General features: G+C 37.3%; 1 protein-coding gene across 6 annotated transcripts in view; it reads right to left on the bottom strand.

Moving 5' to 3' along the window:
• Positions 1-4477: 4477 nt before the first annotated feature.
• Positions 4478-17503, bottom strand: part of NR3C1 (nuclear receptor subfamily 3 group C member 1) — a 456123-nt gene continuing 443097 nt past the window's right edge. For all 6 annotated transcript variants that reach the window (XM_073994518.1, XM_065546914.1, XM_045394358.2 and 3 more), the window contains 2 exons: positions 9067-9224; positions 4478-8570 (listed from right to left, as the gene is read on the bottom strand). In XM_073994518.1, coding sequence (XP_073850619.1) covers positions 8418-8570; positions 9067-9224 — 311 coding nt within the window. In that variant the 3' untranslated portion in view covers positions 4478-8417. The remainder of the gene's footprint in view (positions 8571-9066; positions 9225-17503) is intronic.

The following is a 17503-nucleotide window of genomic DNA, read 5'->3' on the forward strand; positions in this document are numbered from 1 at the left end:
GGGCAGAACATAAAACTAATTAAACATTACAGGGGCATCCATTAATATTAAACGAGCAAGGCTTTGTGCTGCTGAACTCCAGCTCATCCTTTAACACCTAGCACAATGAAGACATCTTCTGACAGGCTTTCCAAAAAAAATAGCTGCACTTGTTTGAATGAATTCAAAGCAGTTTGTGCCTGCGTTTGATACAACTGAATGGCAATTACACATTTGCTTGGCTGCCTCTCTCTATATATTTTTAATACACATTTATTGAGATTTAATTTATATGCCATATAAAATCCACCCATTTTAAGTGTAGCATTTATTAAATTTACAGAATTGTGCAACCGTTACTACAGTCTAGTGTTAGAACGTTTCCATCACCCCCAAAAGTATCCTCATGTGCCCATTTGCACTTAAACCCTAATGTTATCCCTAGCCATAGGAAACCACTGATGTGCTTTCTTTCTCTGTACAGATTTACCTTTTCTGGACAGTTCATATAAGTGAAATAATATATGGTCCTTTGTGTCTGGAGTCTTTTACTTAGCCTGATTTTGAGGTTTGTCCATATTATAGCATGCAGCAATATCTCACCCTCTTTTTTTTTTTTTTTTTTTTTGAGACAGAGTCTCGCTCTGTCTCCCAGGCTGGACTGCAGTGGCCGGATCGCAGCTCACTGCACGCTCCACCTTCCGGGTTTACGCCATTCTCCTGCCTCAGCCTCCTGTGTAGCTGGTACTACAGGCGCCCGCCACCTCACCCGGCTAGTTTTTTGTATTTTTTAGTAGAGATGGGGTTTCACCGTGTTAGCCAGGATGGTCTTGATCTCCTGACCTCGTGATCCACCCGTCTCGGCCTCCCAAAGTGCTGGGATTACAGGCTTGAGCCACCGCGCCCGGCCTTTTTTTTTTTTTTTTTTTTTTTGAGAGATGAAGTCTCACTCTGCTGCCACAGGCTGGAGTGCTATGACACGATCTTGGCTCACTGCAACTGCCACCTCCCGGGTTCAAGCAATTCTTCCACCTCAGCCTCCCAAGTAGCTGGGACTACAGGCGTGCTACCACGCCCAGCTAATATATATATATGAGACAATGTTTTGGTCTTTTTGCCCTGGCTGGAGTGCAGTGATGCTGTTTCGGCTCACCACAACCTCCGCCTCCCGGGTTCAAGCAATTCTCCTGCTTCAGCCTCCCGAGTAGCTGGGATTACAGGCATGTGCCACCACGCCCGACTAATTTTGTATTTTTAGTAGAGACAGGGTTTCTCCATGTTGGTCAGGCTGGTCTCGAACTCCCAACCTCAGGTGATCCGTCCACCTTGGCCTCCCAAAGTGCTGGGATTACAGGCGTGAGCCACTGTGCCCAATTTTTTGTATTTTTCGTAGAGACAGGGTTTCACCATGTTGGCCAGGCTGGTATCGAACTTCTGACCTCAAGTGATCCACTTGCCTTGACCTTCTGAAGTGCTGGGATTACAGATATGAACCAGCGTGCCCAGCCAGCAGTATCTCACTTCTAATGACTGGGTAGTTCTCCACTGTATGCCACATTTCGTTTATCTGTACATTGGTTGATGGATATTTGAATTGTTTCCACTTTTTGGCTGTTAAGAATAATGTTGCTATGAACATTTGCATGCAAGTCATTGTGTGGACACATGTTTTCATCTCTTCTAGAGTAGATACATAGGGGTAGAACTGCATAGTCATTTGCCTTTCATCTTTAATTCCTTGAGGGCAGGAACCTCTCCTTGGAGTCTTAGTATTGCCTTAGTGGTCTTTGAATTGCGTCATCTAGCATGCTTGCCACATAGTAGGTCTTGAAACTGATCAGGAGGTATTTGTGACATATTCTCATGTTTTGGGAGCCTTTGCTTGTTTTTATGCACACTGTCCCCCTTGCCATATTGAAAGAGTTTCATTTTTATCTTGATTCTTTGCAATCTTAGCGAACAATTATAGTGGTTTTGGATGACCTAGATTTTTATTTCTAGCAAAACCCCATGTATATACTCATAGTACTTTTAAAACAATGCAACTTTTTAACAAAAATAGACAAACGTATGCCTTATTTACATTATATACACATTATAGCCCTATTGAATATTTTTGGTGAGGGTACATAAGGTGAACAGAATATAAATTGTCTCTTAAGTGAGTAGAGTGAAGAAAGTTTTTTGAGTGTCTGATATGGTCTGCACAAACTCTTTTGTTCTGAGACTTAACATGTTTGTAACTAAGTGAAGTAAAAATATTTCCCTAACAAAGTACTGCCTCATTTTAACTAGGAAACAGGAAGCCTAAATAGAGGGAGGGCAGGGTTATTTCACCAGAAAGAAAGTGCTATAAAGTTACCAATACTGTTAAGAATGATTTACTTTCAGTTAAAAGAGATTAGTTGAAATTCTAAAAAAAAAAAAAAAAAAAAAAAAAAAGAAAATCACCTTGTGTAAAAGTCTGTGTATTTTCAACTTTTTTTCTACACCCAAAGTCTGGCTCTTTACCTGCAAAACTAGGAGCAAATTTTAACTTGCACTATAGTTTTCATTTATAAACAGCTTTCTTCCTTGGTTTGACTGTACCCTATATGCTATCACTTGAAGAAACGTTTGATTTTCCTGTGGGCATTAGTGAGACAGACTCCCTGTTGTGTATTAGACAAACCAGAGGGCATTCTGTAATCTGTGGGCAACTACTATTGTCCACCATCAACCACCCTAGGGTACAAGACACATGTTTTTAAGAGAAGGAAATACAATAGTCCCCTCCTTATCTGCAGTTTCACTTTCTGTGGTTTCATTTACCCTCAGTGTAGTACGATTTTTTGAGAGATCACATTCACATAGCTTTTATTACAGTATATTGTTGTAATTGAGTTATTGTTAATCTCTTGCTGCATCTAGTTTGTAAATTAACTTTATCATAGGTATGTAATATAGGAAAAAATATACAGTTCAGTACTATCTGTTTCAGGCATCCATTGGGAGTCTTGGAACATATCCTCCATAGATAAGCAGGGACTAATGTATCATTGTTAAATTTCTAAGTCAAAATTGATATGGTAGCAAAAGGGATTAAACGAGGACATGTCAGAAGACGAGACACATAATGATCAACTTGGGCTCACTCGCCCTAGTTAGCTCGTATTAATAATTTCTCAAGTGGTTAAAACTATGGATTCTGGAGCTTGGTGACTCTAGGCAAGTTACTCAATTCTTTAAGCCAGTTTCCTGATATAAATATAATGAGGATATAATATCACTGCTTTACAGTAGTACTTTAGAGGGGTACTAAGATAAAATGAGATATGTTGAATGATCATTGTGCCTGGCACATAGTAAGTGCTCAGTAAAGCATTAATTTAAAACAGAAAAACATAACCAGTTCCCTGAGAGGCTCATAGGCCAGAGACATGCTCTTTGACATCTGATAGATGAATGGCCTCATTAAAGGCTTTCCATTCAAACTTCAATAACATGGGGGCTAGGGGCTATGAATCAGTTCCTTAAATTCTGAGCCTGTTTACTTTCTTATAGAGTTTACTTATAAAATGGAAACGAGAATAATCTGCCTCGTTATTTTCATGTCATTTATTCATTCGGTGAGGCTTATTAAAAATGTGTGTGAAGGTGTTCTACAGAAATGTAAGGTTACTACTAAAAGTGAATGGTAGAGCCATAATGTGTATACATATTGATGCCATATCTGGTATCTCTGCATTATACCTGAAGACACTGGGAAAGGTGTGTTACACACTTTTCCAATCACATACTCTAAGTGACTGAGGGTAGCAATAGTATTTTTCTTATTCATGTTGTATCTTCAATATTATATAGTAGGCAGGTAGCAAATACTTGGTGCACATAATGATGGATAAGGCAAATTTGGCTTTTAAATCACAATTCTTTTTTTCTTAGTGATGGAGATCTCTTGTGAAAAAAAAAAGTACTCCAAGAAGTTTGTTAGGTCATCCAGTTCCTGGATATGGCCTCAATATCAAATGTTTTGGAAAATACTGAATGAATTGTATAGAATAGCTGACTTGCCACTACCCTGCCCCACCTTTCTATTCTATGTGCAATATTGCCATGATATTTATATTAAATGTTTATTCCTTTTTCTTGAAGAGTTGATTTCAAAATAAGAATTTTGACTAGATAATGTTTGCTTAAATAAAATATCTTTTGTGATAAAGACATACATTTGAGGCAGCCTCAGGAGTTTCTCCTTCCCTTAGTACCCTTTGCAGTAATTGGCACACAACCATTTGAGGCATGGATGGGATAATCTTCAGGTCTTTGGCACCAGGGCTAAGCTTATTTTGAATTTATGCCACATTAGCATGTGAACATTGCCACACCGACATTTAAATGCCCACCATATTATCTTAGGGTTCCTGAAGCGGGGGTAGCTCTACTTTTAGTAGAACAAAAATCAGATTGGACAATCGGAACTGTACAAGTTCTACAAAAGCATGTTGGAGTCACATAATGAAAAAGCAGTTTTTTTTTATTATGATGTTTCTCCATATTTGGCATTGCTGTAAATGGCTAACTAACATTTACTGCCAATTCGGTACAAATGTGTGGTTTGGTAATACCAGAACAGCAAATTTAAATGAAAAAATAAAAGTTAAACATTTCCACACAAGGTTTTACAGTCTGACATTTCACTGCGTAGGTAAAAAGACATTTTTTTTTTAACTACAGATTATTATTCAGCATGAATAAAAAACTACAACTTTTATTTTTAAACAGGAGTCACTGGTTTTAATTTTTACACATTTTAAAATTACTGTGATAAAAAATAATGAAAAAGCTTCTTAATAATGCCATACACAGTATAATATAGATTTGTCCCCATTATATAGCATTTAATATACAAAATAGAATATTGACACACTTGAATCTATATGTAGTTAAGCAAGTTATTTGAGGAGGGTATTTTCATACAGCCTTTCATCAGAAAATAGAATCCTTTCAGACATTTTCTAGAGAGAAGCAAATCCTTTCCTGAAAACCTGGTCACTAATCCTGGGTGGACCAGGTTGCTTGAAAATAGTCTGGGATATTATGAAACTCCACCCAAAGGGCTTAAAGTGTCCTCCTTACACTTTTATTTCCCTTCTGACACTAAAACCAGGCACATAAAAAAACACATTCACCTACAGCTACAGTCAGGGAGTGACCAGCCAAGATCGAAATCTCACTGAAGGCTGCCATGGTTCTGGAAGTTTGACAGATCAATGTGTTGTATAACAATATTTTTCATTCCATGGTGGTGTAGTTTTTAGGGTTTTTAAAAGGGAACTGAAATTATGAGACTTAGGTGAAACTGGAATTGCTCCCTAGCCTCTGAATTCTCAAGGGAGTGTGGCTTTCCTTCGTGGGCATGCCCAGAGCTCATCCCATGCTAATTATCCAGCACTTCATAGACACAAATCATGCTAGTTTTCCTTATGGGATGGCCAGGGTTTCCTCCCACAGTTTTAGGCATTTGGGTATATAAACCCCAAAAGTGTTCCAAGTGCCTCAGTTCTGCCTGTATAGTATCCTACTCACAGAATGCCTACAAACACTGAGGAGGTCACTTTTTTACACCAGTAATTAAAAATACTTTTCAGGATTTGTTGTGAGTAACCAACTCTCACTGAAGTTACTACAAACTTCAATAGTTTGGGTTGGGATAACCAGATAACACATACATAGGAAATAAAGCTGCTTTCAAACAGCACCACCCTATAGCACTTAAGTCCCTAGTTAAACATAATTAAGATGACTTTCTTTTCCCCCATGTATTCTAAAAGGGCACAGCTTCTTTTCCCATTTAATGAAAAGCCTCCTATAGTTGTTGATGAATATCAGTTGACTTATTATTGACAGCAAAGTACACATAATCTTTTCTTCATTGAGTTCTATTTTTTGAGCGCCAAGATTGTTGGGACGAAAATCAGATTAATGTGTGAGATGTGCTTTCTGGTTTTAACCACATAACGTTCTATAAATGAATGATAATCTACATTGTAGAAGCTCTTTTTGAAACTTAACACTGTCATTGATAAAAATATTCAAGCAGTTTTCTTAGGCACCAAAAATTTATCCAGCTGGGTTACAAACCATCTTAAAATATTACATTCCCTTTTAGAGAGCATTCAAAAAGCAAATGATTGTTTTTTATTAAATAATTTCTCCAAAATACTGAAAATAACAAACAACATTCAAAAAGCATTCAAAGAAAACAAAAACATGTCCTCATTTTATTTGGAAATAAACTCTTGTTGTAGGATAGAAAGGAATTAGTGTATTATTGGCAACCTATGAGATTCTGCACTATTTACATATTGCTGGTACCTCTATGCAAACTATTGCCAAACTTCTGTTGTCATTCAACTGCTGGGGGAGGCCTGTATGTGAAAGTAACCCACTATTAGATGGTGCCTTTAAGTATGTAAGCACCACTTTCCTGTCTCCTGTTTACATACTTTAGTGCAAGGGGAAATTGAGTAAACTAAACCTGCACTGACAGACTCACTGTTGGAATGAGAAGGGTGGTCAGAATGGGAGGCAGAGGGTAACTTCCTCTGTAATCTCATTGGGTCAGAGCCTCAGCAACCTTCACTGCACACAGGACCAGTCTCCATCTCCCTCTTCCCCTAGAGCAAATTGTTTGGTTTCTGAGACCAACGCTGCCTGTATGAATGCATGTACAAACTATAAATCATATAGGTTATCCATCAGCATTTCTTTGACCCCTACAAAAAATATATAACATGTCATGATAAAACAATCTCATCTAAAAATCATTCTTATTTTACACTATACAAGCTATTTTACAATCATTTTAATAAATTGCATGTAAAGCTGCAGTAGCCCTTCCCTTCCCAGATTAGTGAATACCAATATGATATATATCTGAAACTATAACTAAATATAAAAATATATTAGAAGTTCCATATTTTTAATATTAGATTTTCAGTTTTCTATTACACAAATAATTTGGCCACCTTGAATAGAAATCAAATTTCTTGTGGCTTAGTAAATATGTTAAGTTTTGAGTTTACAGAAAGTTGGTAAGGTGCACACAGAAAGGGCTACTACAGCTTCTATTTTGTTTAAAATAATTTTCAACAGTGAAGAAATTCACAGGACTTGTGTTAAACTCTATGGCACACATTAGGGATGTGTAGTTTTACAAACATGGATGTCTGACATACAGTTCTAAATCACAAAAATCAGTAGCTGAGCTTTCCTGTACCATCAGGAAAGATTAACCAATTGGTGACAGATGGGAATGTGAAAATGGGTGTCTAGCCATTTTTGCCATATTAGAGATTTAGTTTTTGGGTAAAGTTTAGTGAGAGGAATTACTTGCTCCGATTAAAATTCTCTCAGCTGTGTTACAGCTGGTTGTCTGGAATCACAACTTTTAAGAAGTTATACAAACTACTTCAAAAGGTCCTGAAAGACAAATAGTTTACCAGCTTTCTTGCCATATAGCCTTTGCAAAAATAGGGCATTAGGTACAGACAGGGCCTCTTGGTAGTGATTTTTAAATCAGTCTTTTGCAACCATCATCCACAGTTTACCCAGCAGGTCCCTGGACTAGGTGCTCATACCAGTTAGGACGGTGAATTTGCACAACCTATATAATTCTCCACTGAAGCAGATATATACAAAATGTGAGCTTTTTTTTTGACAAGAATACTGGAGATTTGAGTCAATTTTGTGGTCTTCTGATAGCTAAGTGCCATCAGGTTAGAAGCACCAACCCATTTTCACACAGAAGATTAATGTTTAGAGTTTATTTGGGAAAGCTACGAACTAGCTGCCCATCTTAAACAGCTGTACAATAACTTGAATAAAAAATTATGTAAGAAAAAATGAGCAAGCGTAGTTCACTAAATATAAAGGAAATTGTTAAAACCAGACAGTAATAGCTATAAAAGGCACAACTTCCCTTTTCTGATATACACTTGTAAACTTTTTTTCAGGTTTCCATGCATAAATCAAAAATGCTATCTTAACTATACAGGGGGGGATACACCAACAGAAAGTCTAGAAAATTTCATCCAGCCAACTGTGAAAAAGTATGAGCAGAAAGTTCTTCACACAGACTTTGGGCACTGGTGGTTTAGGTGCCATCCTTCTTTGACTATGGAGATTACGTCCACATATTAAGGTTTCTAATTTCTGGGATATACTAACTAATGAAATTTCACCGTCTACTCTCCCATCACTGAAAAGTGATGACTCAATTGCTTCTGTTGCCAAGTCTTGGCCCTCTATAAACCACATGTAGTGCGTATTTAAAACAAAACAACAGACGAAAACAAAAAATAAAACAACAAAACCTCTACAGGACAAACTGAGAGTTTATACAATAAAAGCTATTAATTCGACTTTCTTTAAGGCAACCATTCTTATTAAGGCAGTCACTTTTGATGAAACAGAAGTTTTTTGATATTTCCATTTGAATATTTTGGTATCTGATTGGTGATGATTTCAGCTAACATCTCTGGGAATTCAATACTCATGGTCTTATCCAAAAATGTTTGGAAGCAATAGTTAAGAAGATTTTCAACCACCTGCAAGAGAAAATATAGTAATGATTAGGCTTCAAAATTGGTGAGTGGGAACAGCTCATGTTTGTTGTCCTCTATTTTGAAAAAATTATCTGGCCTAGAATATACCAATCTCACTGAAATTCCCCAGGTGAAAAATAAGCACTTCCGTACAAGTTTCTTTGATTGTATGTAGAATTATATGGAATTATTTCATGAACCGCTGTGGTACCTATATAAAGGGTACATTATTCTAATTTAATGGATTAATCATACTTTTTAAAAAGTGTTATTCAATTCTATAATAACATCGTGATTTTATAAGATGAAAGGATATTTCATAATTGTTCTTAGGAAAAATGTCTACAAAACTGAAGTTCATAAGTTGAACTGAAGCTATCACCAACATCCACAAACTGGGGATGGAGTGGGGGTGCTGTTGGTATATAATTATATGCACTAATCAAAATATACTTTGTCCCAGAAAATTCTTATATTTGGTTTTATGTTCGACACTTACTTCATGCATAGAATCCAAGAGTTTTGTCAGTTGATAAAACCGCTGCCAGTTCTGGCTGGAGTTTCCTTCCCTCTTGACAATGGCTTTTCCTAGCTCTTTGATGTAGGTCATTCTAATTTCATCAAATAGCTCTTGGCTCTTCAGACCGTCTTTAGGAACTAAAAGGTTAAGATGAAGTCAATTAAAGGATTTTCTTTTTCTTTTCTTTTTTTTTTTTTTTTTTTTTTGAGATAGGGTCTCACTGTGTCACCCAGGGTCTCACTGTGTCAACCAGGCTGGAGTGCAGTGGCATAATCATAGCTCACTGGAGCCTTGACCTCATTTGCTCAAGTGATCCTCCCACCTCAGCCTCCTGAGTAGCTAGGACTGTAGGCACAAGCCACCAGGTCTGGCTAAATTTTTTTGTAGAGACAGGATCTCCCTATGTTGCCCAGGCTGGTCTTAAACTCCTGGGCTCAAGCAGTCCTCCTGCCTAAGCCTCCCAAAGTGCTAGGATTATAGGTGTGAGCCACCGTTTCCAGCCAAATTTCTTGCTGTAACTTTTCATACATGCAAGAAGGGCACTTAACACTGTCTGTGTACTCTTAATGCACCCTAAAATATAAGCATTTTTTCAGGATTATTAAACTACAGCCAAGAGAAAATGCAGGATAACAAAGAATTAGAGGACTTAACCTTGAGTAAATCACTTGATTTCTCATCTATAAAATGGAACTGATGATGATACCTTCCTCCCTAGCTCACAAAGCTATTTGGAAGACCAGATGAAATAATACAGTGATTTTTAGTTAACTTTGTCTGCCATTCTGCACTTTAGTTTAATTCTGGTATTGAGATAAATAGAAGGCTTCAACAACAGTGTTTATTCCAGCAATTACATCTTAGAATATCTGTGATATCACCAGTTAATTATAACTTTAAAATCGCCATGCAATACATTTTTTTTTTTTTTAATGTAGCTAATAGGTATGTCTTAATAGGGAGCAGATATCTGTCCTTCCTTAGGTACATGGATTCTTGTTAGTGAAACTGGTAATAAAAATTTTGGGGCCGGGCGAAGTGGCTCAAGCCTGTAATCCCAGCACTTTGGGAGGCCGAGACGGGTGGATCACGAGGTCAGGAGATCGAGACCATCCTGGCTAACAGGGTGAAACCCCATCTCTACTAAAAAAAAAAAAAACTAGCCGGGCGAGGTGGCGGGTGCCTGTAGTCCCAGCTACTTGGGAGGCTGAGGCAGGAGAATGGCGTAAACCCAGGAGGCGGAGCTTGCAGTGAACTGAGATCCGGCCACTGCACTCCAGGCTGGGCGACACAGCAAGACTCTGTCTCAAAAAAAAAAAAAAATTTTGGGGGGTACATTACATTACTCTTCAAAAAATGGTACTAATAAGGACAAGGAAGAGAGGGTTAATCATGGTTTCACTGAATCCTGTGGAGATTAGGACTTTTGTAGAGTGCTACATTTTTCACAGTGTGCTCTTGGCAACACTGATTCTGTGTTAACTATGGTTAGAGGGAGAAAAAGGATTTGGTGGTCAAAGTTTGAGAAAAGCTTAATGTTTAATACATATTAGGCAGACTTCTGAATTTCAGTACTTCTTGGAGATACTCCCATACACTCTCCAGAGAGAGGGAATGCATTATTTCCCAAACGGAAACTTCACTGCTGCTGACATTTTTAGAAGATGCTGGTATGAAGGAAAAGCTGTGGATTTAGGAGCTTTGAGAAGTCTTAATTTGTTTTGCCCAAGACAGAGTCTCGCTGTGTGGCTTAGGCTGGAGTGCAGTGGTGTGATCTCGGCTCACTGTAACTTCCACCTCCTATCTCCCAGGTTCAAGCAATTCCACCTGCCTCGGCCTCCCAAAGTGCTGGGATTTCAGGTGTTAAGACCTCTTGGCTGGGCGTGGTGACTTATTTCTTACTTGCCATGTGGACTTCAGTATAACCTCCTTGAGCATCTTTCCTGCTCTTTTTCACTGGATGATTAGAATTAGACTAATGACTATGTATGAAAATGTTTGATTCCGTAAAGCATTACTTGACACTTCTAAGATACCAGTATTAACATGAAATAAAGACCACTTAATCAGGAGTGATAATCAGGTGTGATAAGGGCATTCTATGTTAACAATGGGTTAATTTTACACATTACTATGCTATAGAAAATCTAATTATTGCAAAATTGTAAAACAGTGATTGCTTATAGTTTTTTTCCCCTGCTGGTTAGTCCTAATTCTAAAAATAACTATGGTGAAGCCCAATTCAATATGCATATAAAATAATTTCATCCATCTCAAATTTTTTGTTTAATGTTTTAGTATTGAAATCACTAACATGACATCCTCTTTTGGCTGCAGGAAGTAAGTACAGCCTGGAATTCGCCTCCTACTGGAAAACTAGAAAACAAGCAGTACATGATTATGATCTCTAGGAAAAGAGAAACAAAGATGGTAAGCCATACCTAGCCTAGGAGCAAGAAATCTTAATTCTAAGCCTTTTTGCTTGAAAGTAATCATCATACTGCAGAGCAGGGAAAGGGAACCCAGAGTCTAGCAATCTTGCTGGATTGAGGAGAAAGAGATTGAAGTTTGGGGAGGCTAAAGCAGCTTTAATTTATGGGTTAGACTACTGGAAACTAAGGAGGTACACAAAGTAAAAATTCGTGCATACTTAGGGTGAAATCCCTTGAGGCCATAGAGGAAAGAAAGATCTAATTAAATATGCAGGGAATTCAGTAGAGACCTAGGGGCCACATCTCAGAAGCAAGGCTAAATTAGTCCCAGCAAAAAGGCGACAATGGATCAGTGATTCTCAAAAGGGAGGGGGAGAGTTTGCCTCCAAGGGGATATTTGGCAGACAATCTACAATTATAAAAACCTTTGTCTCAGAATCAATAATTTGACATTTCTGAAACAGTCTACCCAAGAACTGCATTCTTTTCAAGTATACACAGAACATTAATCTAGAACATAAAACAAGACTGAATACACTTAGGATTACATCATACAATGAATGCTCTCTGACAAAAATGAGATTTAAACAGAAGTCAGTAACAAACATATCTGTAGAAAAACCCAAATGTTTGGAATTTGACAGTTAGTAAGCTATGGATTAAATAAGGCATCATAAGAAAAACTTTAAAATCTCTAGTACTGAAAACACAGCATAGCAAAATGTGTGGGATGCAATCAAGACAGTGCTTAGAAAATTTATAGCATTAAGAGCTTTTATTAGAAAAGAAAGGTCTCAATTATATATGCTTCTACCCTAAACTGGTAAACTAAACACAAGAAAAATGGAAAGGATAAAGAGTAGAAACGCATAACTAAGAACATGCATAAACAACAACAAAATCAAGACCAAGCTGGTTCTATGAAAACATCGGTAAAACTGAAAACTTTTAGCCAGACTGATTTAAAAAAAAGCAAGAATATATTAAATACCAATGTCCGGAATGAAAGGGAATAATACTAGCGATGCTGGAACCATTAGAAGAATATTATGAATAACTTTTATACCAATAAATTCAACATTTGAAGGAAACAGTTAAATTCCTTCAAAGATGTAAACCAACAAAGCCCACTCAAGAATAAACAAATATCAGTAAACATTTGATGAATTTGTACTTGAAAACCTTTCTACAAAAAAGGCTCCAAGCAAACCAAGATGGCTTCGCTGCTGAGTTTTACCAGACATTTAAGGAAGAAATAATACCATATTATCATAACACCAAAGCTATAGAATATATCCCTCATGGATTTAGATGCAAAAATACCAAAATTTTAGTACACTGAATTCAGCTATATGTAAAAAGGATATTATATCATAACCAAATAGGATTTATCCCAGGAATGAAAGGCTAGTCAATTACTCAAAAATTAAACAACAGTATATTATACCATATTAATAGACTAAAAATGAAAGATATATGATCTTGAGGCACAAAAGCATATGATAAAAGTTTTTCTGCTATTATGAATAATGCTGCTATGAACATGGGCAGTCATTAAATGCATGGCAAGTCACAAGGGTCAACTACATACTCCCTAGGATAGCGATAATAAAAAGACCATACCAAGCTCTAGCAAGGATGTAGACAAAGTAGTAGGAATCTAGCACAACTAGACAGAAAATCAGCAAAGATACAGAAAACCTGAACTACTCTATCAATCCACTTGACCTAACTGATGTTCATAAAACCCTACTTAACAAGAGCACAGTGTAAGTTTTTTTTTTTTTAAGCACTCATGGAACGCTCAGGAGAGACCATAAGCAACTGCCTAAAAAAGTCTCAGAAAACTTATTAGAGTCATTCAGTGTATCTCCTACCTCAATGGAATTAAATTAGAAATGAATAGGAAGAGAGATAGAAAATCCCCAAATATGTAAAAATTAAAGCAATACACATGGGTCAATGAAAAAAAAATCATGAAGGACATTAGAAAATGAATGAAAATACATAAAAAATTTTTTAGCTTTAAACATCTATATAAGAAAATAAGGTCTCCAACTAATAATGGAAGTTTCTACCTTAAACTAGAAAAAGAGGAACAAATTAAATGAAAAGCAAGCAGAAAAAAAAGAAATAATCAATGACATAAAAAACAAAAAACAATGGACAAAATCAATGAAACTAAAAATTAGTTCTTTGTAAAGACTAACAAAATAAATTTCTAAGTAGACCAAGAAAAAAAGATGATCAGGCATAAATTATCAAAATGTATCATGGAGGGGACACCACTATGGATCCCACAAAATTTAAAGGATTAGATTACAAACAACTTTATGCCCAAGTTAGACAACTCAGACAAAATGGCTCATTTCATAGAAACACACAAATTACAAAACAAAGTCAAGGAAAAATAGAAATTCTGAATAGATCTATATAACAAGTAAGCAAATCTAATTAATAATTAAAAATTTTCCCTGAAAGAAAACACCAGACCCAGATGGCTTCACTGGTGACATATATCAAATATTTAAAGAATAAATAAGATCAATACTCTATAAACTCTTTAAGAAAACAGAGAATACTTCCCAACTCATTTTAAGAGGCTAGTACTACCCTGGTAACAAAGCCAGAAAAATATATCACAAGAAAAGAAAGCTGTAGATCAACATCCTTCATAAAGAGAGATAGAAAAATGATCAACAAAATATTAGCAAACCAAATTCAAAATATATATGGAAAAGATTATATACCATGATCTAGTCAGAAAACTAGATCTTAAACCATTTCAAGCCATTTTCCTGATTTTGCAAATAAATTTGTATTAGAACACAAGCATTCACATATTGTATATAGCTGCTTTCCTGTTACAACTGTAGAACTGAGGAATTGCAACAGGGACTATATGGCCTGCAAAGACAAATATGTACTGTGAGTCTCTTTACAGAAGAATATTTGTGGAACTATACTCTGCTTAGTAGTATAGTTATTTTTTTTTGGAAAGAGGATTTGATGGTCTCCGCACTCCTCCAAAGCTGGAATTCCTATTCTCTCTCAACAATGGAATTTTTTTTTTTTGAGATGGAACCTCACTCTGTTGCCCAGGCTGGCACAATCTCGGCTCACTGCAACCTCTGCCTCCCAGGTTCAAGCGATTCTCCTGCCTCAGCCTCCTGAGTAGCTGGGACTACAGGCTTGTGCCACCACGCCTGGCTATTTTTTTTGTATTTTTAGTAGAGACAGAGTTTCACCATGTTGGTCAGGCTGGTCTCGAACTCCTGACCTGATGATCTGCCCACCTCGGCATCCCAAAGTGCTGGGATTACAGGTGTGAGCCATAGCGCCCTGCTGGAAACTGGAAATTTATGATGTTAATTATTTTCAAATGGATCTATAGATTCAAGGCTATCCTAATAAAAATTCCATCAGACTGTGTTTTTGAGACAGAGTCTCACTCTGTTGCCCAGGCTAGAGTGCACTGGCATGATCATGGCTCACTGCAGCCTTGACCTCCCACCTCAGCCTCCTGGGTAGCTGGGACTACAGGCACGAGCTACCATGCCTGGCTAATTTTTTGTATTTTCTGTAGTGACAGGGTTTCGCCATTTTGCCCAGACTGGTCTCAAACTCTTGGGCTTAAGCGATCTGCCTGCCTTGGCCTCTCAAAGTGGTGGGATTACAGGCATGAACCACCACACCCAGCAACCACTACACCCAGCCCCAAAAGACTTTTTTTTTTGGTAGAAATTGTCAAGCTAATTAAAAAATATGTGGAAGACCAGGCGTGGTGGCTCATGCCTGTAATTCCAGCACTTTGGGAGGCCGAGGTGGGGGGATCACCTGAGGTCAGGGTTTGAGACTAGCCTGGCCAACGTGGCGAATCCCCATCTCTACTAAAAACACGAAAATTAACCAGGCATGGTGGTGGGTGCCTGCAATCCCAGCTACTGGGGAGGCTGCAATGAGCCAAGATCACGCCACTGCACTCCAGCCTGGGCAACAGGAGCCCGGGCCAGGAGCCTGGGCCATCTCAAAAAAACAAAACAAAGCAAAAAGGTGGAAATGCAAGGAAGCTAGAATATCCTAGAATATCCAAAAAAAAAGTGGAAATGCACGGAAACTAGAATATCCAAAACAACAGTTTGGAAAAGAACAACAGATTGGGAGAATTCATATTACCCGATTTTAAGATTTACTGTAATGCAATAGTAATCAAGACAGGATGTTATCAATATGAATATAGGCATACAGATCATTTGGTAAGACAAGAGTCTAAAAGTAGACCCACACATACACAAACAACTGATTTTCTATAAAATTGCCAAGTAACTCAATAGGGAAAAGAGTCAAGTTCTGGGGCAACCAGATACGGATTTTGGGGAAAAAATGAACCTTGTCCCTTACCTTGCATCATATACTTAAGCATGTGAGCTGAAACTACAGAATTTCTACAAGAAAACAAATAGTAGAAAATCTTTTTAACCCTGGATTAAGCAAAACTTTCTTAATACACAAAGACATGAAGCTTTCTTCAGAATTACATACTTTTGCTCATCTCTACATTTTCTGTTAAGAAAATTGTAAATGTAATCCACTTACTGAAAGAAAACATATGCAAAACATATATTTAACAAAGGGCTATATTGAGAATATTTGAATAATTCTTAAAACCCAATAAGAAGATAAATAATTCAGTTAAAAAATGGGCAAAAGATTATACCAAATAAGAAATATAGGTGGCCAATAAGCCCGTGAAAAGATGCTTAGTATCTTTAATCATCAGTATACCTATGATGAAAGAGGCTGACAGTACCAAGTACTGAGGAGGATATAGAGCATATCTTAAGTCTCATACATTTCTGGTAAATGTTAACAATTGTGGAAAAATTTGGCAGTTTTAAAAATAAATTTAAACACACACTCAACATATGTCCCAATGATCTCACACTTCAGTACTGACCCAACAGAGATGAAATGTACATCCATATCCTTATTTTTTTGTCTGCTTGATTAATTTGTGAGAAAGGTATAGTAAAATCTCACTATTTTTACAAGATTTATCTAAGTATTCTTGTTCTATGAATTTTTGTATTATGTAATTTGAAACTATATATTTAGAATTATTTTTCCTGGTGAACAAATGCTTTAATAAGTATTTTGCCTTAACATCTATTTTGTTTGGTAATAACGTAGCTCCTTCAGTTTTCTTTTGGTCAGTATAGGGGCCAGCAAATTTGGCCTATGGGCCAAAACCTACTTGCAGCCTGTATTTGTAAATAAAGTTTTATTGGAACACAGCCACACCTGTTCTATTTGAGTATTGTCAATGACTATGTTCCTGCCACAAGGGCAGAGTTTAGTAGCTGTGACAGAGACTGTGCAAAGCTAACATTTACCATCTGGCCCTTTACAGAAAAAGTCTGCCATGTTATACTATGCAAAGTTGATCCTTTTATTTCAGCCTTTCAGTATCTTTATTCAGATATAGCCCTTTTAAATAGCATAAATTTGGATTATTTCTAAAATCCTGTCAGATTAGCTTGGAGCATTCAGTCCGTCTCTACATTTATTTTATTTTTGAGACAGTGTTCCTCTCTCACCCAGGCTGGAGAGCAGTGGCACGATCTTGGCTTACTGCAACCTCCGCCTCCCAGGTTCAAATGATTCTTTTGCCTCAGCCTCCCGAGTAGCTGGGATAACAATGCACCACCACACCTGGCTAACTTTTTATATTTTTAGTAGAGTCGGGGTTTCGCCATGTTGGTCAGGCTGGTCTCGAACTCCTCACCTCAAGTGATCTGCCCACCTCAGCCTCCCAAAGTGCTGGGATTACAGGTGTGAGCCACTGCACCTGGCCCCATCTCTACATTTAATGAAAGTACTGCTGTGTTTGAATTTAGCTGTACTACTGTACCTTATCTGTTACTTCCTGTTGTCATGCCCTTGTTATGCATTTTTCTCCCTCCTCTCACATCTTTCATTCTTTT

Source organism: Macaca fascicularis, chromosome 6 (genome assembly GCF_037993035.2).
Source record: "Macaca fascicularis isolate 582-1 chromosome 6, T2T-MFA8v1.1".
Classification (NCBI taxonomy): Eukaryota; Metazoa; Chordata; class Mammalia; order Primates; family Cercopithecidae; genus Macaca; species Macaca fascicularis.